Source organism: Dermacentor andersoni, chromosome 9 (genome assembly GCF_023375885.2).
Source record: "Dermacentor andersoni chromosome 9, qqDerAnde1_hic_scaffold, whole genome shotgun sequence".
In the NCBI taxonomy this organism is placed as follows: domain Eukaryota; kingdom Metazoa; phylum Arthropoda; class Arachnida; order Ixodida; family Ixodidae; genus Dermacentor; species Dermacentor andersoni.
In genome coordinates this window covers 31261112-31285735 of record NC_092822.1, presented here as the reverse complement: position 1 = coordinate 31285735, position 24624 = coordinate 31261112, and the positions used below count along the sequence as shown (strand labels likewise).

Below are 24624 nucleotides of genomic sequence, written 5' to 3'. Positions count from 1 at the left end.
CTAGTAAGATATAGTTGCCAACCACCATTATCCAGATGAGCAGTTTAGAGAATGAGATTTCAGCTAGCAGTATTTAGTATTTAGGCCTGCTCTTATTGTGTTATTTTGCTGTGTCAAAGATAAGTAATTTTTTTTTTCGTATGCAACACGGCACGAACATGTTATCGATCTGCGAATAAGTATAATTTAGCCCTACAATATAGGAGCGCCCCACGTGAAGATCAAATGAGAGATCTCGGCCGCAACGGCCTTATTTAGATGGGTGCTAAATGCCAGAACTCTCATGCCCGGTGATTTGAGGGCTCTTTGAAGATCTCCTGGCGGTCAAAATTAATCCGGAGTCCTCCACTAAGGCGCGTCTCAAAAGCAAATTGTAGTTTTGGCAAGAAGCCCCCAGAATTCAATTCAATTAAAAAAATAGGATAATTTGTTTACTTTTACATTTCGCTACTGAGAGTACATTCGAATAAAAAAAAGAAATGGCATGTTATTGTAGCAACGCCCTAATTTGCATGGTGGGTAATTAATTAGAAATTTGCTTGCTGTACGATCCAAGACTGCAATGTCGCTCCAGCGCTGACGTTGGAACGCCTCAGTGCCCTCATTGGGCTCCTTTTTTTTTTTTTTTAGGCCAACAAACCTGCACAAGCGGCTGTAGACTAAACAGATGATTGTAGTTATGCGGTGATAATGACCAGCTGTGATTGCTAAAATTAAATTCTAGGATTTTGCGTGCCAAAACCACGGTCTGATTATGAGGCACGCTGTAGTGGAGGACCACGTAATAACTGGGGCCACCTGGCGCTCTTTAACGTGCACCGAAATCTAAGTACACTGGTGTTTTCGTATTTCTGTTCCATCGAAATGCGGCTGCCGCGGCGGGGATTCGATCCCGCTACCTCGTGCTTAGCAGCCCAACACCATAGCCGCTAAGCAGCCACGGCGGGTGCTGTGATTGTTGTGTGTCCTTCTCCATTTCTATCTCTTTTTGCTTTGCTATCTCCTTACTTCACCGTCCCCCTTTCTCAGTGTAGGGTAGCAAACCGAATTATCCTTTCGAGTTTTTCCTTTCCCCTTTATCATCTCTCCGTCACTCCAGCGTATCAAAAATGCTACTTGCTATTGCGTTAAGTTTTTGATGGTTAAAACGGAGTTTTGAGGAGACATAAAACTCGACGTAGCAAAAATGATACGGGGACGTTTATGCGTGGATAAAAGAAGCTGAGGACGCGTTTATTGCTTGTCGCACCTTCCGGCAAGTTAGCAGGGAGACAATTGTGCTTGCGATCTCTGCTCTCCATGTGTCATAATTCCTGCGCTTCCTGTTGCCTCCTTCTTCTTCAGGTTCAACCGGATTGGCCTTTACGTCGTCATGTTCCTAGAAATATTGTCCACTTTACTAAAGGTCATGTTCGTCTTCTCCGTTCTAATAATTGCCTTCGGCTTGAGCTTCCATATTCTCCTCGCCAAAATTGACGTGAGTATGCTCTCGAAGCATTGTATTCTTCCTTGACGCCAACCAATGTCCGAACCTTCATGCCTTAAAAGAGTACTGCCAAGACATTTTGAACTTTTCTTCTTTTTTGCGTTAGATGAAGGCCCTAGACTTCATAAACCTTCGACAAATACTGCCAAACCTCAAAGCTCCCTACAAAATTTATTATATATATTCTACGGACCGTCTTCGGTGTCGTTTCGCTGGAGGCGTACGTTTCGGGAGGTCATGACGCAGAAGAAGGTCACGTGGGGGGAGAACATCGCGAGGCCTTTGCAATCGCTTGATCTCGTTAGGTCGTCTGCTATGCGGCCAAGCCAGGCAGCGCAACGAGAGCCAGCGTAGCAGACGACCAAGACAGACCAACACGCCGCGACGTTCTGCTCCCACGTGACACACTTCAGCGTCCTAACGCCTTCTTCGGAAACAAAATCAAAGCCGACTCGTACAGTAGCTAATACAGTAAATTGTTTATGGCGTTGGGAGGCTTCCCAGTGCCTTTTCTCCGTTTTTGAGGTCTGGGACACTTATATAACGAAAGAGAAACAAAAGACGAAAATATAATTTCAGTGCTCTTTTAGGCCCGCCCTCTAATGCCTGCAGCACGTGCTAATGTACAATATACAGCGCACTCTTTCCCCTTGACCGTTCACGGTGGTACAAATTCTGTAATCCCTCCTTATTGCATCACTGCGAGCTCGGCTCCTCGCGATCGGTATGTTGGTTTATATCTCTGGACTGTGCCAACTGGAAGCTTGCGGTTTTTGCACTGCAGCTTCTAGAATTTGCAGGAGAAACTGTTTTCTTACCTTCCTACAGATCAATGTGAAAACGCCGGTCGTTGACCCCTACACAGGAAACATCACAATGCGAGCAATGGTGAGCATGCGCGTAATTTGTGAACGCTTGGCCTTAGGCGTAGACCACATCAGGTACTCCATATATCTCACTTTGTTGTTTTTATTATTTAAAAAAAGCACATGCACTTGGAACGGCAGTGGGGAAAAAGTGCGACATCTTCCACAGCTAGCAACAGCGCGATAAAGCAAAGAGAATTGGTTGAACCAGTTGACAATGATGAATATGTATGGAATGTTAGGGAGCAAGGGCCAGTAACAACCAAAAGCGCCAGGAAATTGTACGAGGTAGTCGAAGATGCGATCGACGGCAACTGATATACAGTACATTTAATTTTGCTGTATGGGGGCCTTCGCTAAGCAGTTTTCACTAACGCACGCCATGGTTTTACGACGCCACCTGCCGTTACTTACTTAAGTCATGCAGGCTCTATCATAAATGTTTCCAAACGAAGCGACATGCCGGTGAACCCCTTTCCCATGCAGCGACTACACAGATTAACCTGTCGGCGTCTACGAAGCAGACGCGTGAATATTGTTCTGAATGACATTTCATTTCAGCTGAGACCCAAGCAGGCGGCCTCGGTATTTATTAGTGGCCTAGGGTGAATACATGTGCGCTGTGTGGCTAGCGGTTGTTCTCCAATAAGCGCCAACAACACTGAGGACGATTCGGGCGTGTTCTGAGCCCATCTAGCTTAGCGTGATAATTTTTGCCGTCATTATGTCATTTCTAAAATAAAGTCATCGCTTTATTTGGTAAGCACATTAAATTGATTATAAGTGGACTTAAAACGCCCTCATGAGCAGCATCAATTCGGTACTTCCAGGGCTTGGCGATGGTGGACTTCTTATATTTCTTTATATTTAGCCGTAAAACGAGAAGTTTAGCCTCCGGAAAGGTCATCTATCCCAGAATCTTACCTATGAAGACTACCGAGAACGAAAAAAGAAGTAATAAGGTTACAAAACTATGAAATCAAGTGTATAACGAAATATTGAAACACTATTGAAGCGCTTCCACGGATCACAGGAAAATAATAAACAGCACAACAAAGGTAATAGTAGAAGAATAACACAAGCACGATCAGGTCATGATAACACAGAGAAAAAAATATATAGAGTCTGTGTGCGTGTTATGTTTTTTTTACTTCGAAAGCTTTCTTTAAAGCTTACAGAAGCACCTCGAGTCACATCACTACAGATTAATTATCTGGCCAGCTGGGCATCATTTCAAGAAAAACCAAAGCAATCTTTTTTGCATTTTTTACTTTCATAGTTACCAACTTAACGGCACATGTTTATAGAAAAAAGTTAGGAATTATCATAAAAGTCTAATGCCGTGTTTCCACATTTCAATACTGCTGTGTAGGCCAAAATAAGTGGCGTCAAATTATTCGTTCAAATTATTCTATTACGCATTCGGAACCCCAAAAGCGAGGCTTTACGTCCAATAGAATGATGTCTGTCCATCCCCTGTGGCGTAAAATCGTAGCGTAAGATGAAGCTTCCATCGCACTTCTGTCTTCCCACAATCGTATTCGGATTGGCGCTGGTCGCGATTGCCGATTGGATGCGAAATCTCTTCAGCAGCAAGAGCGAAACGGACAGCTTAATTGCACTTCATTGCCAAGCTTGGTTTTACGCTGCCTCACTAATCGCAGGGGGGTTGCACTGTGAGCGGCACATCGCAGTGCTAAGCAGGTTGCTTAAACAGTTGAGAATACTGCGAAGGACCTTTTACTGCTGCATCCATGTTTGTGTAGCGAAGACTCAATGAGACAGTATCAGTACCCTACAGAGGCTTCAGTCGTGCCATATTGGGTTCACTGAGATGACGTAATTTACCTTACACGATGCAAGATTTATTGACTTGAAGCTTAAACGGTCTGGGAGCGCGTCTTTTCGGGTGTTGATCTTGAGGCTTACTGGGAACCGCAGCGAAGGGTCAAGGCTGAACAGCTCAGTCTCGATGACGTCACTTCATTGCGTGTTAGGTGTTATGTCACTGACCACAGTCAAAAGAAAATGACGCTTCAATATAAATACAGATCCCTTTTTCCCAGTCCTAGCAGTCATAAACACAATCAAAAGACTGGAAACTAGGGATCCGTACGCGTATCGCAACGTCATTGCGTTCTGACTCACCTGCTTCTTTCCTAACAATGATTTACCTCACGAGACGGTGTTCCGCGGAACATTCGACTACGTCATTTCCTTAATTGTGTCGCACAGGATGGTAACTCTGATTGCGACGAAGATACATGTAAATCGAACGTCTTTCACAAACTAAATTTCCCACTCAAATACGCCCAGTTATTCTCTGCCTTTTGCACGTTTAACTGGACGTTCTTTCTATATGCGCAGAACATGAGCGACAAGGGTTTCCACAACCCACTGATATCCCTGGTCCGCGTCGGAACCATGATGCTCGGGGAGCTGGACTTCCTGGGCACGTACCTGCGTCCGATGCGCGCCCTGGAGTCGTCGGCCTGGTACCAGATCGTGGCCGCCACCTGGTTTCTCGTAGTCTTCATCGTGCTCATGCCTATTTTACTCATGAACCTGCTCGTAAGACCCTTAAAATGTTCCCTACCGTATTCTAGAGCGTCCATTTTGTAGGGAAGAAAGATCAATGTTTGACACTAAGGTGCACAAAATTGACAAATGGGCAAGTGCACAAAAGCACTGCACTAACACGGATTAACAACACCTGCATACGGGCTAGATGGTGCATTGCCGATCGACGGAAAATAAGCGCCCTGGAAGACACACACAACAGCCGAGAAAGACACGGGACAGGCGCTAATTCTGTCCTGTCCTGTGTCTTTTTCGGCTGTTGGGTGTGTATGTTCCAGTGCGCTTATGTTCTGTCGATCAAACACTGAGAAGCACTTCATTTCCAGTACTTTGCCGCTCTAGGTAGTGTTAGGCTCTGAACTCGTTTGCGTATCTTAGGGAAGTTGGCTCGCTCGACACTCACTAGGGAAGGCTTTATGCACGACAAGAATAACTGAACTAGTCCACCTTTTTCAACCACTCATATAAAGCGAATAGGTAACTTTCTTTGACTCTTTCGCCCGTTTCTGCGGGGGTTGGTCTTTCCTCACGAAGTCATAAGGGAAAAGCACGCAAGTTAACTTATGGGGTTTAACGTGCCAAATCCACTTTCTGATTATGAGGCACGCCGTAGTGGAGGACTCTGGAAATTTCGACCACCTGGGCTCTTTAACGTGCACCTAAATCTCAGTACACGGGTGTTTTCGCATTTCGCCGCCATCGAAATTAGGCCGCCGCGGCCTGCACACAAATTAACCAGGCTGAGCCCGGCAGGCTACAATGGCGCCGGTGCAAAGGGCGCACTCTAGCCTAACAGAGTTGCGAGTGCGTTAGTCGCCGAACAGCAGCCATTATAGTTCTTAGAGACGCCACGTGACACACAACAAATACTGGGAGCACAAAACGTCACGGCAGAGACAAAAAAAAATAAAGAAACAGGTTAAATTGCTACATGCATCTTATTCTGCATAGAAACGGCGATGATAGGTGTGGAAGTGCAGTCTCAATGCTAACGTGCTGTGGTTAAGCGTCCGGGAAGGGCTGGCATATTCTATTCCCACGGCCCTTTCCCACTGCCGTGGCGGCTGGGCAACACCATGGCAGCCACCTTCCGCGCCGGAGCTGGTGTCGCTAGATAAAACGCTGCGTGTGACAATTTGCTTTGTAGCTACTTATACTACCGCTACAGTTGTGCTGGCGAACGGCTCTGCTATCTACGGAATTAGGCAGCGACACCGCATACGCGACCTAAACATTCTCACTACAACAAACAATACGCCTTCAAGTATATCATTTATTTTTAACCAAAGTGAATAGCTTTGTACAAGCGTTCGGCTATTCGCTTACGTTGGCAAGGATTGTCGATGGCTTATGCAGAATTGTTTTTCTTCGTTCCTCCTTCTATCTCCAAGTTCTTTCCAAACTCTCATCCTTATTTCCGTGCAGAATAAGGTGTAGCATCTCAAGGTGCTTTTTCTTTCTCTCTGCTGTCACGTTTTGTACTCCGAGTAGTTCTTGTGTATGCGCCAAGTTAAAGTATACGTTTCCTGCGAGTTTGTTTCGTTTTCTTACTTGTGTTATATTTCCGCGTTCATTGTGAGAGAAGGAATAACCGCCCGTATCTCTTGGTGTCTCTCCTATTTAGTTGTGTCAATAAAAATATCTTGTAGGGTCAAATCGTTTCTACATAATTGGCTGATAAACCAAAGTATAATCTTTTCACATTCAACACACGAGTGGAATCTTCCAAATAAAACAGGCAATGTTTCAACTGGTGTTCAGACGCACAATCAAAAGTATAATCTTTTCATATTCAACACACAAGGGAAATTCTCCAAATAAAAGAGGCAATGTTCCAAATGGTGTTCAGGCGCACGGGCCAAAAAAGATTACGCGATTTGTATCTACTTTCTTTTCTAAAACATAAGCATAACCTTGAAAACTTTTAAAGTGAAATGACAGACAGTAGACGACAGAAACAACAGGACCTAGAAGTTTAAACTTAAACGATTAAATAGTTTTCAATATGCAAATAAACCAACTAGCCCGATCGATCATTTTGTTGCACTAGGAGCACTTTTCTTTCCTTCTTTCCTTCCTTCCTTCTTTTCCTCTTTCCTTCCTTCTTTCCTTCTTTCCTTCCTTCTTTACTTCTTTCCTTCCTTCTTTCCTTCTTTCCTTCCTTCTTCCTCCCTTCTTTCCTTCTTTCCTTCCTTCTTTCCTTCTTTCCTTCCTTCTTTCCTTCTATCCTTCTTTCCTTCTTTCCTTCCTTCTTTCCTTCCTCCTTCTTTCCTTCCTTCCTTCTTTCCATCCCTTCCTCTTTCCATCTTTCCTTCCTTCCTTCTTTCCTTCCTTCTTTCCTTCTTTCCATCCTTCCTTCTTTCCTTCCTTCTTTCCCTCTTTCCTTCCTTCCTTCTGTCCTTTTTTTCTTTCTATCCTTCGTTCCTTCTTTCCTTCTTTCCTTCCTTCTTTCCTTCCTTCTTTCCTTCCTTCTTTCCTTCCTTCTTTCCATCCTTCTTTCCTTCTTTCCTTCTTTCCTTCCTTCCTTCCTTCTTTCCTTCCTTCTTTCCTTCCTTCTCTCCTTCCTTCCTTCCTTCTTTCCTTCCTTCCTTCATTCCTTCTTTCCTTCCTTCTTTCCCTCTTTCCTTCCTTCCTTCTGTCCTTTCTTTTTTCTATCCTTATTTTCTTCTTTCCATCCTTCTTTCCTTCTTTCCTTCTTTCCTTCCTTCTTTCCTTCTCTCCATCCTTCTTTCCTTCTTTCCTTCCTTCTTTCCTTCGTTCCTTCCTTCTTTCCTTCCTTCTCTCCTTCTTTCCTTCCTTCTTTCCTTCCTTCCTTCTTTCCTTCCTTCTCTCCTTCTTTCCTTCCTTCTTTCCTTCCTTCCTTCCTTCTTTTCTTCTTTCCTTCCTTCCTTCCTTCCTTCCTTCCTGCTTTCCTTCTTTCCTTCCTTCTCTACTTCTTTCCTTCCTTCTTTCCTTCCTTCCTTATTTCCTTCATTCCTTCCTTCTTTCCTTCTTTCTATCCTTCTTTCCTTCCTTCTTTCCATCCTTCTTTCCTTCCTTCCTTCCTTCCTTCCTTCTTTCCATCCTTCTTTCCTTCCTTCCTTCCTTCCTTCTTTCCCTCCTTCCTTCCTTCCTTCTTTCCTTCCTTCCTTCCTTCCTTCCTTCTTTCCTTCCTTCTTTCCTTCCTTCCTTCCTTCTTTCCTTCCTTCTTTCCTGCCTTCTCTCCTTCCTTCCTTCCTTCTTTCCTTCCTTCCTTCATTCCTTCTTTCCTTCATTCTTTCCCTCTTTCCTTCCTTCCTTCTGTCACTCTTTCTTTTTTCTATCCTTATTTCCTTCTTTCCATCCTTCCTTCCTTCTTTCCTTCCTTCTTTCTTTCCTTCGTTCCTTCTTTCCTTCCTCCTTCTTTCCATCCTTCTTTCCTTCTTTCCTTCTTTCCTTCCTTCTTTCCTTCCTTCTTTCCTTCGTTCCTTCCTTCCTTATTTCCTTCTTTCCTTCCTTCTTTCCTTCCTTCTTTCCTTCCTTCCTTCCTTATTTCCTTCTTTCCTTCCTTCTTTCCTTCCTTCTTTCCTTCCTTCTTTCCTTCCTTCTTTCCCTCTTTCCTTCCTTCCTTCTTTCCCTCTTTCCTTCCTTCTGCCCTTTCCTTTTTCTATCCTTCTTTCCTTCCTTCTTTCTTTCCTTCGTTCCTTCTTTCCTTCCTTCTTTCCTTCTTTCCTTCCTTCTTTCCTTCTTTCCTTCCTTCTTTCCTTCTTTCCATCCTTCTTTCCATCCTTCTTTCCTTCATTTCCTTCTTTCCTTCCCTTCTTTCCTTCGTTACTTCCTTCTTTCCTTCCTTCTTTCCTTCCTTCTCTCCTTCTTTCCTTCCTTCCTTCCTTCTTTCCTTCCTTCTTTCCTTCCTTCTTTCCTTCTTTCCTCCCTTCTCTCCTTCTTTCCTTCCTTCTTTCCTTCCTTACTTCCTTCTTTCCTTCCTTCCTTCCTTCTCTCCTTCTTTCCTTCCTTCCTTCTTTCCCTCTTTCCTTCTTTCCTTCCTTCTTTCCTTCCTTCTTTCCTTCTTTCCTTCCTTCTTTCCTTCCTTCTTTCCATCCTTCTTTCCTTCTCTCTATCCTTCTTTCCTTCCTTCTTTCCATCCTTCTTTCCTTCTTTCCTTCCTTTCCTTCTTTCCTTCCTTCCTTCTCTCCTTCCCTCTTTCTTTCCCTCTTTCCTTCATTCTTTCCTCTTTCCTTCCTTCTTTCCCTCTTTCCTTCCTTCTGTCCTTTCCTTTTTTCTATCCTTCTTTCCTTCTTTCCTTCTTTCCTTCTTTCTTTCCTTCGTTCCTTCCTTCTTTCCTTCTTTCCTTCCTTCCATCTTTCCATCCTTCTTTCCTTCTTTCCTTCTTTCCTTCTCTCCTTCCTTCTTTCCTTCTTTCCTTCCTTTCCTTCTATCTATCCATCTTTCCTTCCTTCTTTCCTTCCTTCTTTCCATCCTTCTTTCCTTCATTTCCTTCTTTCCTTCCTTCTTTCCTTCCTTCTTTCCCTCTTTCCTTCCTTCCTTCTGTCCTTCTTTCCTTCTCTCTATCCTTCTTTCCTTCCTTCCTTCCTTCCTTCTTTCCTTCCTTCCTTCTTTCCTTCCTTCCTTCTTTCCTTCCTTCCTTGCTTCCTTCCTTCTTTCCGTCCTTCCTTCCTACCTTCTTTCCTTCTTTCCGTCCTTCCTTCCTTCATTCCTTCCTTCCGTCCTTCTTTCCTTCTTTCCGTCCTTCTTTCCTTCTTTCCATCCCTCTTTCCTTCTTTCCTTCCTTCCTTCCTTCCTTCTTTCCTTCTTTCTTTCCTTCGTTCCTTCTTTCCTTCCTTCCTTCTTTCCTTCCTTCCTTCTTTCTTTCCTTATTTCCTTCTGTCTTTCCTTCTTTCTTTCCTACCTTCCTTCCTTCTTTCCTTCCTTCTTTCCTTCTTTCCGTCCTTCTTTCCTTCTTTCTATCCTTCTTTCCTTCCTTCTTTCCTTCCTTCTTTCCTTCCTTCTTTCCTTCCTTCCTTCTTTCCTTCCTTCCTTCTTTCCTTTCCTTCTTTCCTTTCCTTCTTTCCTTCCTTCTTTCCTTCTTTCCTTCCTTCCTTCTTTTCTTCTTTCCTTTCCTTCTTTCCTTCCTTTCTTCCTTCCTTCCTTCCTTCTTTCCTTCTTTCCTTCTTTCCTTCCTTCTTTCCTTCTTTCCTTCCTTTTTTCCTTCCTTCCTTCCTTCTTCCCTTCCTTCTTTCCTTCCTTTTTTCTTTCTTTCCTTCCTTCCTTCCTTCTTTCTTTCCTTCCTTCCTTCCTTCCTTCTTTCTTTCTTTCTTTCTCTAGGGGGGGGGGTGAAGAGGTGCTTGCCTCGAGGCATATTTACAAAAAAAAAGCAAGAGGCGTCAAGCAAATGCATGCATCCCTGTTTGATGCAGGTACTGCAGCAATGAATTCACGCATTCGCTCTCAGTTGCCCAACCGGTAAAGTCATTCTGAGACATTCGGCTTTAGCTTGGCTTCCCTAATCATATTGTGACTAATGTCCTCAGTGCCAAGACACAGCCACAAGAGATAACGACCGTCCGCGTTGAACACGGGTGTCGGACCCTTTAGGGACGTTGTAGGTTTGTCACTTGCACATCCCCAGGCGCTATTAAGTGACCGCGGATGTGAGGGCCACCCCAGCCCGAAGCCTCCAAAGGGAAACTTGTGTGCCGTCGAAACTGGCACCGTGGCAGTATTTGGTTTTCCTGCTATAATAAAGGGACTTGTCTTTTCCAGATCGGCTTGGCCGTCGGCGACATTGAAACCGTCCGCCGCAACGCACAACTGAAAAGGCTCACAATGCAGGTTAGCCGCATTACTGTTACCAGTACTCAGTTAAGTACCATGCTGGCCGACAGTTTGATCTTCTGTGTGTCCCCACATTGCTGTCAACACTCGACTGACGAATATCCAATTTGAGATACGCGACAGCATTGTGGCATATGTAAAAAAACAGACCTACAAATGTTATAGTTTGCTTCTTCTACTGCGCTATTGTGAACGTACGAAATCATTGTTTCCGGTTGCATTCGCTTCTTTGCTATTGCAGCCATAACAGTAGAGAAATAGAAAAGAGAGAGAGAGAGAGAATATATGCGAGATTATCCAAACCATAGCTTCAATGATGAATTGCTTCAACATATATAATTAAAAGCAAATGGGCGTGATACATCCTTTTCACTACTAATTTTTTTCACACCAGTCTTATTCATGCCAACGTAAGGGATCACAGTGGCCTGCTCTTGTTGAGCACCTAGCGCTGAATGGTCGAAAAGAAAGAAAGTAGAAATTTAGCTCGCTCTCTGCATAGCCTACAGTGGGTGCACCGTAGAGGCCCACATTCAAGATGGAGGAACGCAGAAATCATATAGGCCTGCCTTTTTACAACCAAATAATCCACAGTGAGATCCACGATTAAGAGGGGGGGTGGGGGGGGGGGGCACGCGACCGCTGAGTACGTGCGAATTTTTCCCCCTGCCAAGCGTAATATCAGTCGCCCGGCACTGCAGCAGATGACAAAAGGTTGGTGGCACTGGGACTATCGTACACACCTATGTAGTGTATTTACATGCTTTCCGCGGACACTTTCAGCTAGGCCGGCAACAAAGCGAGTACAGCGCAATGGAGTGTTCCTTTTAACGGTGGACTGCACTATACGTGTTTTGACACTTGCAGTGCTCCCTGCCATATGATCACACCATTTAGGACTTCTGGTACCATCCGACTGGTACCTACCGCGATGCGGAGTCCTGTAGAGATTGGGGCCAGGGAAAGCCTGCCTCAGGCCGAATGTTCACTTGCCTTCAAAGCAATCGGAATAGCCATGTCATAGACATTCTGTTTGCATCTCTGTCACACTCCCAGTCCGAACGCAAAAGCTCCTCCGAGCGCTCCGGGCTGGAGCGCGGCGCTCTAAACGCACGGGTCGAATGCGTTTCGAGCGCTCGAATTCGGAAAGCCCAATGTAAACCGCACGGCGAGGGTGCTCTATAGTGCTCGAAAGCGACTCGTTGAATGTGCGATTACTGTTAAGCGAGGAGAGGACCACAGTGCAATCGTTTTCTTGCAGCTACCAGTGAAACCAGGATACTTTTATTAAATGTATCCTCCGGCCTACTTCCCCTTCTTTTCCTTTTACATGCCGTCCCGCTCTAAATTCTAAGCTATTCTTTGTCAACTCCAGAAAACTCGTTCCTCCTCTCCCCTTTCCCCTTTTTCAGTGTCTTACGAGCTAACTCTCATTCGCCAGCCGCTTTGGCTAAATCTCTGTTCGATAAGAATCGGGACTCGACCTCTTTGACCTCCGCGAACTGAGCAACCTTGAAGCATTGAAAAGAGTGAAATCGCGCTCAACTTTCCCGGCAGGTGGAGCTGCACACCGACCTCGAGCGAAAGCTGCCTCGACGCATCCTGACCATGGTAGACAAGACCGAAGTCTACGTGTACCCCAACCAAAAGGGCTCTTCGTCTTACGTCGTAAGTGATAGGAGAGGGGCTTTTCTCGCGCGGGTAACTGCGTTCTTTAGGAGAGTTAAAAGTGCCGCTTCGGTTATGTGGTAAACAAATTGAGAAAGAGGGGCGTAGGGCGTTTTAATGAAACCTGGAGAGGGGTGCATGGTGAAGTGTCTAGCACGCTACTGCAGATCGGCACGATGAAAAAAGGAAAATTACGCACAATGCACGACACAGACCCAACATGCGCAAAACATACCACGACACTCAACAAAGTGTCTCACTGAGATTAGTGTCTCTCCGGAAGGTTAAATGTGCCTTCGCTGCGCGAGGTGCGCAGGCAGCGTTATTTCATAGACCACGTATACCTCGCAGCTCGAGAGAAGAGAGTCCTCGATAAACAGCAAGTGTCATCATTAAGGCTGTTTCTTCTGGCGCAAATACACACTCAACTAAGGAAACCGAGTAGAAAAAGCCCCGAGCGCAAGAAGTATTTTAATGATTGGAAAATGTAGAGAGGTCGGCCGGATAATGGAGCATCTGGCCTGCTACTCACGTAAGGGAAGGGGAAGAGGGGAAGAAAAAGGGTCACATTGGGGGATGATAATGGGAGGAACGAGGTGAAGGACACATTACACAGCTGGTATCACAGGCGTGAGTCCAGGCCCGTGTCACCTAGGAAACGTGAAAGTGCACGCATTGTCTCTGTCGTCTGCCAAGTCTGTGGCCACGCGCCTAGCAAATCTGCGTTGTCACCTAGAGCGTTATCTGTGGACTGCAGCGCTTATTGTCACTTCATAATCGCAGTGCAAGGCGTCACATTATCGCTTTCATGGTTTCGCTATTTTTGTTTATTTCATCAACACTTTCCTCCTTGAAATTGCAGAAAGCTAATCTCTCACGCCTGATGAAACAGGTACCCACGGTGGGCCAAACATGATGAACCCTTTTGTTTACAACAGTAAGACATGCCTTTGTTTGTGTCACCGTAAACACCAAGTCATCTGGCGTCGTGACGCAGCGGTTATGATGCTCTATTACTGAGCGCGAGGTCGCTGGCTTGATTGCCGGATGAGGCGGCCGCATTACAATGGTGGCGAAAAGCTCAATGTTCCTGTAGTCGAATTTGAATGCACTTCAAAGAGCTCCTGTTGGACAAAATTGATCCAAAGTGCTTCGTAGCGGCGTCTCACGTAGCCAAAGTGTCGCCTTGGGGACGCTAAAAACCACAAATTGCGGTTTCTACTGTTGCATAATTGTTTTTCTTTGTTGCAGAATGGTTTTTATCAACAACATTAGCCTCACATAAGCGTTAAATAAAAACAGTGGCCGTATTTCTTCGTAAGTTTTTACTTCGTAAGTACGTTTTGCCGCTGGCCATCCGGCTTTACTAATGATAGACGTCCGGCATCCGAAATGACTGGCATTTTCTCGTACGAACAGTTCCAAACGTAAGACGTTTTTGTTAATACGGGCCTAGTGGTTGAATTCGCGACGTTTTCCGTCCATAAGGACTGCTTGCAATAGGGGCCGGCCGTCTGCTAATAATATGTTGGACAGTCTGATTCGCTCGCAGCTGCTCTCGAGAAGAATTTTAGCTTAAGGACGTCTTTTTTTTCTTTTTGTGAATGTAGGCCTAGATTTCTTATGTACACCTGTGCCTCCTTCTTTCTTCCCCTTTCAGTGGCAGACAATACAGCGCTGGTTTGCTAGCCCTAGAGAGAACAGCAAACGAAGCAAAGCCTTTGCCGCTGGCGGCGGAGTTCCGGACAACTCCTTTCAGGAGCTGTGTGTCGAGCTTAAAAGGCAAAAACAAAGGTATTCTTCCGAGATCACCCACATGAACATTTATGTTTGTATAGTCTCTAGAAGTAGACTCGGCTCCGGCATCGGAGAAAGCGGAGGGGACGAATGCCGCTTGTGGGTATTCTTGTCGGTGTATCGGCATAAGAAATGACTAAGGCGATAGCCGGCCGTCCAGAACAAGAAGAGTGAATGTTTGATGCATGCGTTATGTTTGTATGCTCGGTAGAGGTGCACTGCGCATGCTCAGTGCCATATCATTTGCATCCGAAGAGCACGTGCCCGATACATCCGTCTACGGGAAAAAAAAATTATACAAGAACAATAGCTCACACTATTTGCAGAAAAATCGCGCTATACGCAAGGCGCTGAGGTGGCTTCACTTAGCGTGTCGGCATTGTCGGACCTGGGTTGGATGCGCAAGCCTGCGATGCTTGAGTTAGCGTACTCGGGGCTTCAGCCTCGATGGCAGGAGACAACTATTGATAATTTAGTACGCAGGCCCTCTGTGTCGAGTCGGTAGGGCCACTGGAGGCAGTCGCGTCGGGACCATGGGGTGCGCAAGACGCGTGCTGCATTCGTCGATCGTCACTGGACTCGGGATAATACTCCTCGTTTGTGAGCATTAGGTGATGATAGCTTCCTCTTTTTCGATTCAAGTTTACTACATATATTTGAAATGGTACAGAGAGAGAGCGAAAATTATAACTGAAAGGCAGGGACGTTAACCAGGACTGGGCCCGGTTGGCTACCCTACACTGGAGGAGGGAAAATGGGAGCGAAAGATTAAGAAAAGAAGAGAAAGTCCGCTGTGGATATCGCCGACGTGGTAACAGTTTTCTTCTCTATCTCTCTGGCAGTCACCCGCTCCGGGTCGCAGACTGTATGCACAATCCGGTAGCTTTCAAAAATCGCAGCAGCACTTTTGTGGCCTTTCATTGCTGTGATATGCGTGGCCATGGTCCCAAGATCTGGTCCAAGGGAAACGGTGTTCTATCTAGCTGGCTGAGAGCTGTGCAGAGGTCATGTTTTTCGTATTCAAAAGATGGGCAGAAGAAGCACAGTAGATGTTCTCTAGTCTTCTCGACACCGCAGGCATTGTAGTCGGCGCTATCAGCTATTCCAATCAAACACGTGTATGCAATGGTGAATGGGACGTCCAAGCGTAAGCTGCACAGCATTGTTTCCTCATTTCGTGGAAGCAGAACTGGTACCCAGTGGTGCATATACAGAAGAAGGCAACGAGCACCGTTGGCGGGACCTCCTGTGCAAGTAAATTGAGTACAACAAAGTAAGAAAGCAAGGCAAGCGAAGTAGGAAATATATATTACACAAGAAAAATACATATATAAATGCATCAATAACGTTCCCTGGTAGATGGGATTACTTATAGTTTAAAAACAAAAAATGCTTCAGGTTTGTCTTAAACATTTTCAAGGAAGCTACAGATTTTATGTGTGTACACATTCCAAAATGGTACTGGAGAAAAAAGCAAAGCAAATCTACCGTAATTAGTACTGATAATAGGCAAAAGCAAGTTACGATGGGTAGCGAAGCGAGTAGTATTAAGATTAGAGAGCACATGTTGCGGGAAAATGTCGAAAGGGAGGAAATAGTTATAAATTTTAAGGAATATAGTGAAATTATTACAGAAACAAAGGCTAGACAAAGGCAAATTATTAAGATCAACAAAAATTGGTATAAGAGGGTGAAAACCGGGGAGAGAATTTAATGATGCGAACGGCTTGTTTCTGTAATTTATTGAAAGAGCGGAGGTGAATGAAGCAGTGGGGAGCAATGGGGAGAGAGGAACACCGTGGAGAGGGGAACACCGTTATAATTGCTATCGCCATAATATTCTTACTACAGAGCTCTTCTTCGACGGTGCTTTACAACTTGCAATGCATAAATTTTTGATGGGCCCTGGTGTCGAGCCTATTAAACTGTATGGCCTCCAGCTTTGTGTACAGGGGAATTTCGTTTTTATTTTATCTAGAAAGCACGTGATCGTTTCTGCAGCTGCGATAAAATGACATGTGCATGTTTACCTGGTAGAACTACTTATGTTATGATTGTTTTCGAGAGCAAGGCTGCATGATACGTTGATGTTGATGTGTAGAAGCTAGGTGGTGTATATTACATTATAGCTATCATCGGCTGCTTGCGCTATACCTTAGGGCGTCGTTGCCCGAATTGCGCAGATCGCACACATTCTTTTGATGAGGCGAATAGATAAAATTCATCGTTTACTATCTGCCTATCTATTCATTATTTATTAACAGGTGATGTTTTCCGCTGTTCGCCTGTGCCAGTTGATTGACTGTATAGTTAAATAAATTATAAAATGAATTGATTGATTGATTGATTGATTGATTGATTGATTGATTGATTGATTGATTGATTGATTGATTGATTGATTGATTGATTGATTGATTGATTGATTGATTGATTGATTGATTGCAGGATGAAAGAGATGTCGAGGGCTATGGAACAGCAGCTTTCCTTAATGCGGCTCGTCGTCCACAAGATGGAGATTCGAACCGAGAACGACGAAATGGACGAAGGAAACTGCGAGAACATCCAGGACCGGCCGCTTAGCGCGACGACGCAGGGCAGCCTATGATCTTTCCACGTCGCGTACCAATTCGCGATGCCATCTGTGTGTCTTCAGAAACTCATGTGCGTGATATCTGCAGAAATCACTAGTAACACATATCTCACCCATGTTTCGGGACGTTGATGCAAGACTGTCGAAACACCTTGAGCGCTTTGTCGCTGATGACATTCGGCATGATATTATTTGGCCTTAACTGTCAGTTTCTACCCAATCAAAGGACGTACACATACACAAAAAAGGGGACGATACCTATTGATAAATGTCACCTGAAAAATGCCGCACATATAACAATCGAACATCATAGCCTATGATTTATATGCGTTCTCGGGTGGCTATATGAGATTAGTGAAAATATGGCAACTGCGGCAGACGAAATTTTTTTATAGGAGTGGATAGGTGTCATCATATCCCGATATATGGCATTAATTGCATTATTTGTACAAAATGATATAATCGCCAGTCTGTGGCGAAAGACAACTAAATGGATGAGAGTGTGGAAACCAACGTCTAATACACTACCTTCCGTAGGAAATTGAAATCTCGAACCACCTCACTTTTCTCCGCAGCTCTCAGCAAGCTGTTCTCTGCCAGCGACATACGGCACCACGGCTATTTGCGATCTGAAACTACGAGAACATGACAGCATTGCTCATTGACATACATTTTAAATAAACATTGAACACCATTAAAATAAATTTAGAGCCTATACATGATCTACAGCAGTTTTAAAGGGGCACCAAAGGAAAATATGAAGTCCTGATTAGGCTTCTTTAATAACAGATTCACAATTCGTAGCGAGAACAGAGCTTTCTTTGTAAGCGACAAAATAACAAAGAGAGAAAATGTGAGTGGCGCCTTCGGATTATGGTACTTTTCATGTTATACCGGCACTGACTGATTTGCGGGGAGCGGCAGAGAGGGAGGTCACGTGGGTATCACGTGAACTCGTCCCATTTTGGCACGAGCGATACAAATCGAGGAGCAGCTGGTGGACTTTGGTTGGCAATTTTCTACGTAACAGTCATATATTGGCACAGAGTAAACGATGATTAGGTTTCCAGCGAATAATCTGTCAACCTTACTTAGAATATTTTTTTTCTTTTTCTGCCTTTTCAAGTCCGCTTTCATATATCCTTGAAATCTTCTATCGGCCTTCTATTGCCTTTCCCCAGACTATAAGTCATAAATTTTGTGGGTAAAGATTACGCTCGCGTCTATCGGTATTCAGCTAAAACTACCACATTCCTGTGGATTAACAGCTTTCTGTAGACAGTGAAATTTGCCGCCTAAGTACATGTATTACAGCTACCTCATTCTTTCATGCAGCAGCTTGCAGCTGTTCGCACACAAACACAAAAATATAGCAAACTGTTGTCTTCACTAACGTCAACTAAATCCTGCTGAGGCCAACCCCCAATTGCGTTTAAAGCATCTGCATCTGTAAGGCACCATACCTTGAAATCCATAATAAAGTCATTTCCGCAAAGTGCTATAACGAAAAACGCTTCATTTTGTATTACGCGTTAGCGATATCAAACTAAACTACTGGCATGCGACAAACAACGCCCCGTCACATGCCTCTGTTTGATTCACGAAAGTCTTGCATCATCTGTACCACACTCATACAATATGTGAACGTGCGTCATGTATGTAACCATTACTTCGCAATTGCTGCACACGTGTTTACGAGGTGTGAGGGTATTTTTCATCTGTTGGTTCATGAGCGTCGTACAAACAGAAATACATGAACTACGCTACATGAACATGTAGTCATGATCATGTACATGAACTAGTCGGCCTCTGTCAATATCTCTTTGTCGGATCCGGTGCTTAGAGGTGCTTTTTGAGGCTCCGTTTAAACGGCACGGTAATCAAATCGTTTCCCTAATTAAAGGAGTAATTGTAGAAGAAACGCGTATAATATCCTTTAAGAGAAGAAAAAAGATTCGGAGGATGTGCTTTGTAATCTATATTTTGACGTCAGTAGCTGAATAAATGCCTTATCAGAGCATATAACTACTGGACCACTATATCTTGCTTTTTCTACTCTCAAAGCATGCTAATAACAAGAAAGCACTTTACATATTTAGCTCTTTCAACATTATCCTCGATATAGGTAAATAAGTAATTTCCCTTCTAAATTTGGTGATTCTGCTTAGTGTGAAAAATAATTTGGTACGTGGAAATTACCGAAAGCCTGAACGAATGGCTAGCATTTCTTATAAACACGTAAGCGAGCTCTAACTTTATGTGGATTAACTCATTACGGTTTGTAAACAATTTCCATACTATAAGACATTTGTAACATTATCTCCTTCTGAGTACTAATTTGGGTCACTCGCGTCAAAAAGTAATTCGTGCATGGAACAAAGATTCAGTTAATTATACAGACAATTGTCATTTCGTTATTTAAACGCTTGGTACTTTCATTTACAATATACGCACTATAAAACGTTTCCGTGGGTGATTACTTCCATGGTATTTTAAGAATGCAGCTTACAAACAAACTCTGAACTATGAACATTTTCATTGCTTTCATACCGTGTGACGTAAACGGTCGGATCACGAGTTCGTCACATGACGCCGAAGCTCCATTAACTAGTCTTTAGTGATCCGACATCGCTTGTGCTACTTGCATATCGTGCGATTTTAGCACACTGGTTCTTGTGTAAGTGATGTGAAAATTTACTCATCGACCTAACTATAATCAAATGTGCGTGTGTGTGCAGTAAGTAATGAGCGCGTGTTTATTTTTGCCGATAGCTTCGAATGTATGAATAAACTCGCAAGTGTTTAATTTTTGAGATAATTTGCCGAGTGCTTGCTTGAAGAAATGCCTAAATTCTAGTGCCGGGAAAACTAGTTACAGAATGCTATTTTCGCTGCCTAAAGTGTAACGTACGTAGTAGCTCGAAACATGTGCTATAATAATAATAATTCTGAATGTTGGCTCGAGACCAATGTGACCAAGGTTGTTTCCGGGCCAGTGGCGGCATGCAGCGTCAACTAAAGGCAACATCTTCCTGGGGTTACGGATCTCGGAGACCAGGGCTTCCCGATCAATAATTTCAACGTTTTCCCATACTTGCTCCAGATGGCGTGCGCGTCTCATCTCTGTTTCTCAACGCGATGAGAAAACCGCTTGATATTTGAAAAGAGCTAGCAGTTGTACGTGCAAGACCACGGTTCAAAAAATATGTGCATATAAACTCGGCGCTTATTTTTAGCATTTCGTGCCCTATGCATGTCTTACATCATTGGCCGTTGTTCAATTGATGCTTACTCGAAACGAAACGCTAGTTAGGGTCACTAGTGCGAATAGTCTCTTCACCGTTGGTTTCCGATAGCGTTGTGATGTATGAACGGGTGTATTTTTTTATGCAGACACAGAACGAATTTACCACATTCTTAACTAAACGAAGACGTTCTTTATTAGGTAGTAGTAATTCGGGAAGATCACTATGTACAGTGGTCGCACATCTGCAGTCGTTCTGGCGTTCGCCACAGCGGCGCGTTGTACTCATACAAAATGCATAAACAGCGTAACCTAAACCCCAATAACAGTGTGTGGTTAACCTAAGCTGCTCACTCAACATCAGGCATGTGAATAATGCATTTATATATGATGTAGTGCACATATAGCAGGCTCTCCTATTTAAAGGGTTTATTCAGCGCCATAACCTGCTAATTCAGTGTTTCCACATGATCCAGTGCAGCTTTCAACGGAACGAGAACACTATGTTATCATGTGGGATGATCATAAATAATGGTTATGGAGTGTAAATATTTGTCCAATCCGAGAACTACATGCACGCTATGAACATTTAAATACTACGCATGCACACATTCACCTAACTATGCGGGATAAACGAACAAAAAGCTCACCAAAGCGATTGCTCTGAGAGCGTTAGAGGGTTCGAGATAGAGTCAGAAATAGTTTTAATGAATGGTTAACGAGCTTTATCACTTACCCTAGAAGTCCACCTAGTCATTTGGATCACGTTGCTTAAAAATAAGTTTCATCATCTTGTTTTTTAAAAAACAAACACCCATTGTTAGCTCGTTGAGCTTAGAAGGGAGCGAGTGAGTAAGGTGTGCAGAGTGAGTGCATGTGACGTAATCTGTGACGTAATCTGTGACGTAGGAGCATCACTCCATATCATACACGGTGCCATCTTGTACTTGAGAGTGCGTGTGATGTATTTGTCAGCGTCTGAGCGTACGCAAGTGAAACGTTTGTTACAGCGTCGAACAGCGTCGGAAACGCGAACTTAGGCTTTCGACCAGCTTGTAAAGTGAATTAGAGAACTGTAGACGAAAAGTTTGCAAACTTTTTGATACGCGACCAATTTTTTGAGGCGAGATCTTCATTTCTGTGATTGTGAAACTAGAAACGTACTGAAACCGAAGTGCACCTTTTAGATTGTAAAAGGAGTCCCGACATCGCCTACTAAAGACAATGTGGACACATCAGATTATTCCACATGTCGGTTTTATTATTGCCTTCAACTGCGTTGAGAAATTGACTTCTGCCACGCAAACCTTTATTTGATTTTAAATTAACACTAAATAGCCAACGTGTACACCAAGAAAGTCGATGTCAGGGCCCCTTGAAAGGCATAGGATGGTTATTTTTTATTTCAACAAGCAACGTGTTGAAAGTGATGTAACTGAAACTGGCGATATCTCTCTCTCTGATGAATGGTGGTCGAGGTAGGCACCGCCAAGCGTTGTAACGCTAGCAGAGACTGGCCTATATATCTTTGAGCCGTTTGGACAGCTTCCTTATTTTCATGGTTATTTCACACGGAAGCTCTGTACTGTGGTGGCTTTTTGTATAATGCGGGCCTTGGGGACGATCACATTGTGGTTCACCATATACAAAGGGAAATACATAACGTCTGCGTAGCCTTAAACAGCAGCGTAGGGATTCGTATTGCAAGGAAAGTGGATTTTGTTCGATACCTCCCGGGCATTTCTGTTCCGATATATCCATCATCGCGATTGACATTCACTGCGCTAATTTCTTATAAGGAGGAGACAGTCCTGGCTTAAATATAAATTACCCACGTGATGCAGCTGGTTCATAACACGACACTATAGCATAGAACCCGGGTGGAGCAGGTGAAAGCTACAGTCCTGCTCTTGGCGTTGAGAAGCAAGACTGGTTTCCCCTTTCCCGAGCAATCAGTTGCGTCACGGAAGGGTTTTGTACCAGGACTGCTGCCTCTAAATTCGAAATTAGCGCAACGAGTGTAAATCTGATGGTGATTACATCGAAAGAGAAAAGCTACAGAAATGTCGGACGCTATGTTTCTTTAACTACGACTGTCTTCAAATTTATTTATTTTTTATATAAAGAGATGCGATAGTCGCAAAAGATTTAAAGCTGACCAGCCAATTTTTGTTTATCACGTATTTGTTGACTGTACTTGCTCACGTGAATTTCGTATTCGCCAGAGCTACAGACTACGTAAGCAAACAGCATCTGCGTCGCTAACATAGCTCTTTATTAACGTTACTGATAGTCTAACTCTGAAGACTTCACATGTTTTTGAATGCTTAATGTGCAGGACCTTTTCATAGCCGAAGCTGCTGGGAGTTTTTCAATGCCAATGTTCTTATTTGTTTTTTCCAATACCATATAGGACATATTCCCGCTCAACACAGCAACCCCTGGTGCTGAAACCTATCGCTAAGCGGTCTTTATGAGAAGTAAACAAAACAATGTATATTTCAGCACATTTTTTATTGTTATTACACTTTAAGCGGTAATGCTAAGGCGTTGGTCGTGCTTCAAAACATGTTTCGCTATAAATAAAGTACGGATAATAGAACAAACTAAACATATTTCTATTTTTAACCACACGAGCTCCGCGTAGGATTTCTGCATAAAGCTTTGTCGAAAACGAAGACGGCATGGTTACGAAGGATTTTTTACACTCTTCTCCACTAGTCACTCAACACTCGGTTACGAAACGAAATTTCACCACGCTAACGTTACTCTGCGTAACCTAAGAGGACCATCAGATGAAAACTAGTTCGTGTTCACGCAGTAAATGCATTTTATGTTTATTTTTGCAAAAATTGTTATTCACCACTGTGTAATAAAATCATCTAGATTCGATGGTGCTGTCGTGTGCTGCTTACGAAAAGCTTTCGTGCCCGCTCACCTGGTAAAAAAAAAAGAAATTGCGTTCTTTGATGCATCCGGTGAGCGCAACGCAGGACAACGGAAATGGGTACATACAATCAGGTAAGTGGATTTACCATTTTACGTAGTATCATAAGAAGCCAACAAACAGCGACACCGAGGACAACATAGGGGAAATCACTTGTGCTTAATAAATGTAGTAAAGAAAGGATAAATTAATGGAAAGGGAAGTGGGTGAAAAAAACAACATGACGCAGGTGAGGAACGATCCCGCAACCTTCGCATTTAGCGTGCGATGCTCTGCCAATTGACCTACCGCGCCGCCGTCTCTTCGCCGTTTCCTTCGCGAAAGGCGAAGGTTTCGGGATCGTACCCCACCTGCGGCAAGTTGTTTTTCATCCACTTTCATTCTCCACGTCATGTTCATGTCATGTTCGCCATGTTCATTTCCCACGTCATGTTTTCATGTTCCACGTCAGCGGCCAAGGCCTGTGAGTGGTGGCGCTGGCTAACACTTCCAGGGTTCTACAAGGAAACATAAATACCCAAGAAAGTGGACGGACGGGGAAACGACGCCACGGTAGCTCCATAGGTAGCGCATTGCTCGCGAAATGCGAAGGTTGTGAGATCGTTTCCCACCTGCGGCAAGTTGTTTATCATCCACTTTCACTTCCATTAATTTATCGTTGCTTTTTCATTTATTAAGCACAGGTAATTTCCCCTATGCTGTCCTTGGTGTCAGTGTTTGTTGGCTTCTTATGATATGACTAATAAAAACCGGGCCCCCCGGTTTACTCTCTTTCTTCACGTATTTGATGTCGTCTGCTTTAGTGTGATTGGCACTCTTTGCCAACTTCCCCCACTTTGGCTTGCAGCTGCTGCCTGACGGCTTCCAGCCCCTGAAACGTCGCTCTCGCTGGCGAAACAAAAAGTAACAAAAAAGCAAATTACATCTCAGATTGACAAAAAAGAAAGGCATCCTCTTCTACCTCGCAAAGAAAATAGAGACTTTTAGATTAGGGGACGCAAGCGGCTTGCGTATGCAAGGACTAGGGGCCACGGTACTGCGCATGCGTAGACCCCTATACGTCAGAGTGTGCACATGCGCAGTACAGTCGCCCCCAGTTATTCCGTACGCAAGCCGCTTGCGTCCCGTTCCCTAAAACTCTCCAATAACGTTTTACGCCCGAAGAAGACACGCGCGTAGTCGCGCCGTAGCTCATTCGAAGCCACACACGCTGAACCACAATTCTACGGTGCCGGCGGGACAAAACCGGCTGCTGCGGGGAGGCCGCATATGGTGAAGCTCTCCTTTCGGCGCCCAAAGGTGCGGACGCGGTCGTTCGTGGTGGCACTGCAGCTCGTGGGTGTATTATTGCGATTGCCGTTGCTAGCCTGCTTTCCCCACCACCAGACTGCTACGTAAAGCCCGCTTTCCCCAATACATAAAGGTTACCAATGTGGCTTGTTGGTATACGTTGCTCGATTGCTAATCGCCCTAATTTCGACAGTCATCGCGAGACGGTTTCTACTGTGTTCTGTGCGGTACGATTGGCATTTTAATTTTACCTACCCTTACTTTGGAAATCTTTGTGTGCCGTAGAAAGGATGCCACCCCGTCTTTCTCTAATTCGTTTGACAGAAAGTTGCACAGTATAGTTTTAAAAAAAGATTCACGGCA

The 24624-nt window shown here is 44.1% G+C and overlaps 1 protein-coding gene across 1 annotated transcript in view; it reads left to right on the top strand.

Annotated features, from left to right (window-relative positions):
- TrpA1 (Transient receptor potential cation channel A1) overlaps positions 1-22916 on the top strand; it is a 150961-nt gene extending 128045 nt beyond the window's left edge. Inside the window, exons 20-26 of the mRNA XM_050175210.3 lie at positions 1345-1477; positions 2315-2374; positions 4720-4923; positions 10654-10722; positions 12283-12393; positions 14054-14187; positions 16636-22916. Coding sequence (XP_050031167.1) covers positions 1345-1477; positions 2315-2374; positions 4720-4923; positions 10654-10722; positions 12283-12393; positions 14054-14187; positions 16636-16795 — 871 coding nt within the window. The 3' untranslated portion in view covers positions 16796-22916. The remainder of the gene's footprint in view (positions 1-1344; positions 1478-2314; positions 2375-4719; positions 4924-10653; positions 10723-12282; positions 12394-14053; positions 14188-16635) is intronic.
- Positions 22917-24624: the final 1708 nt, after the last annotated feature.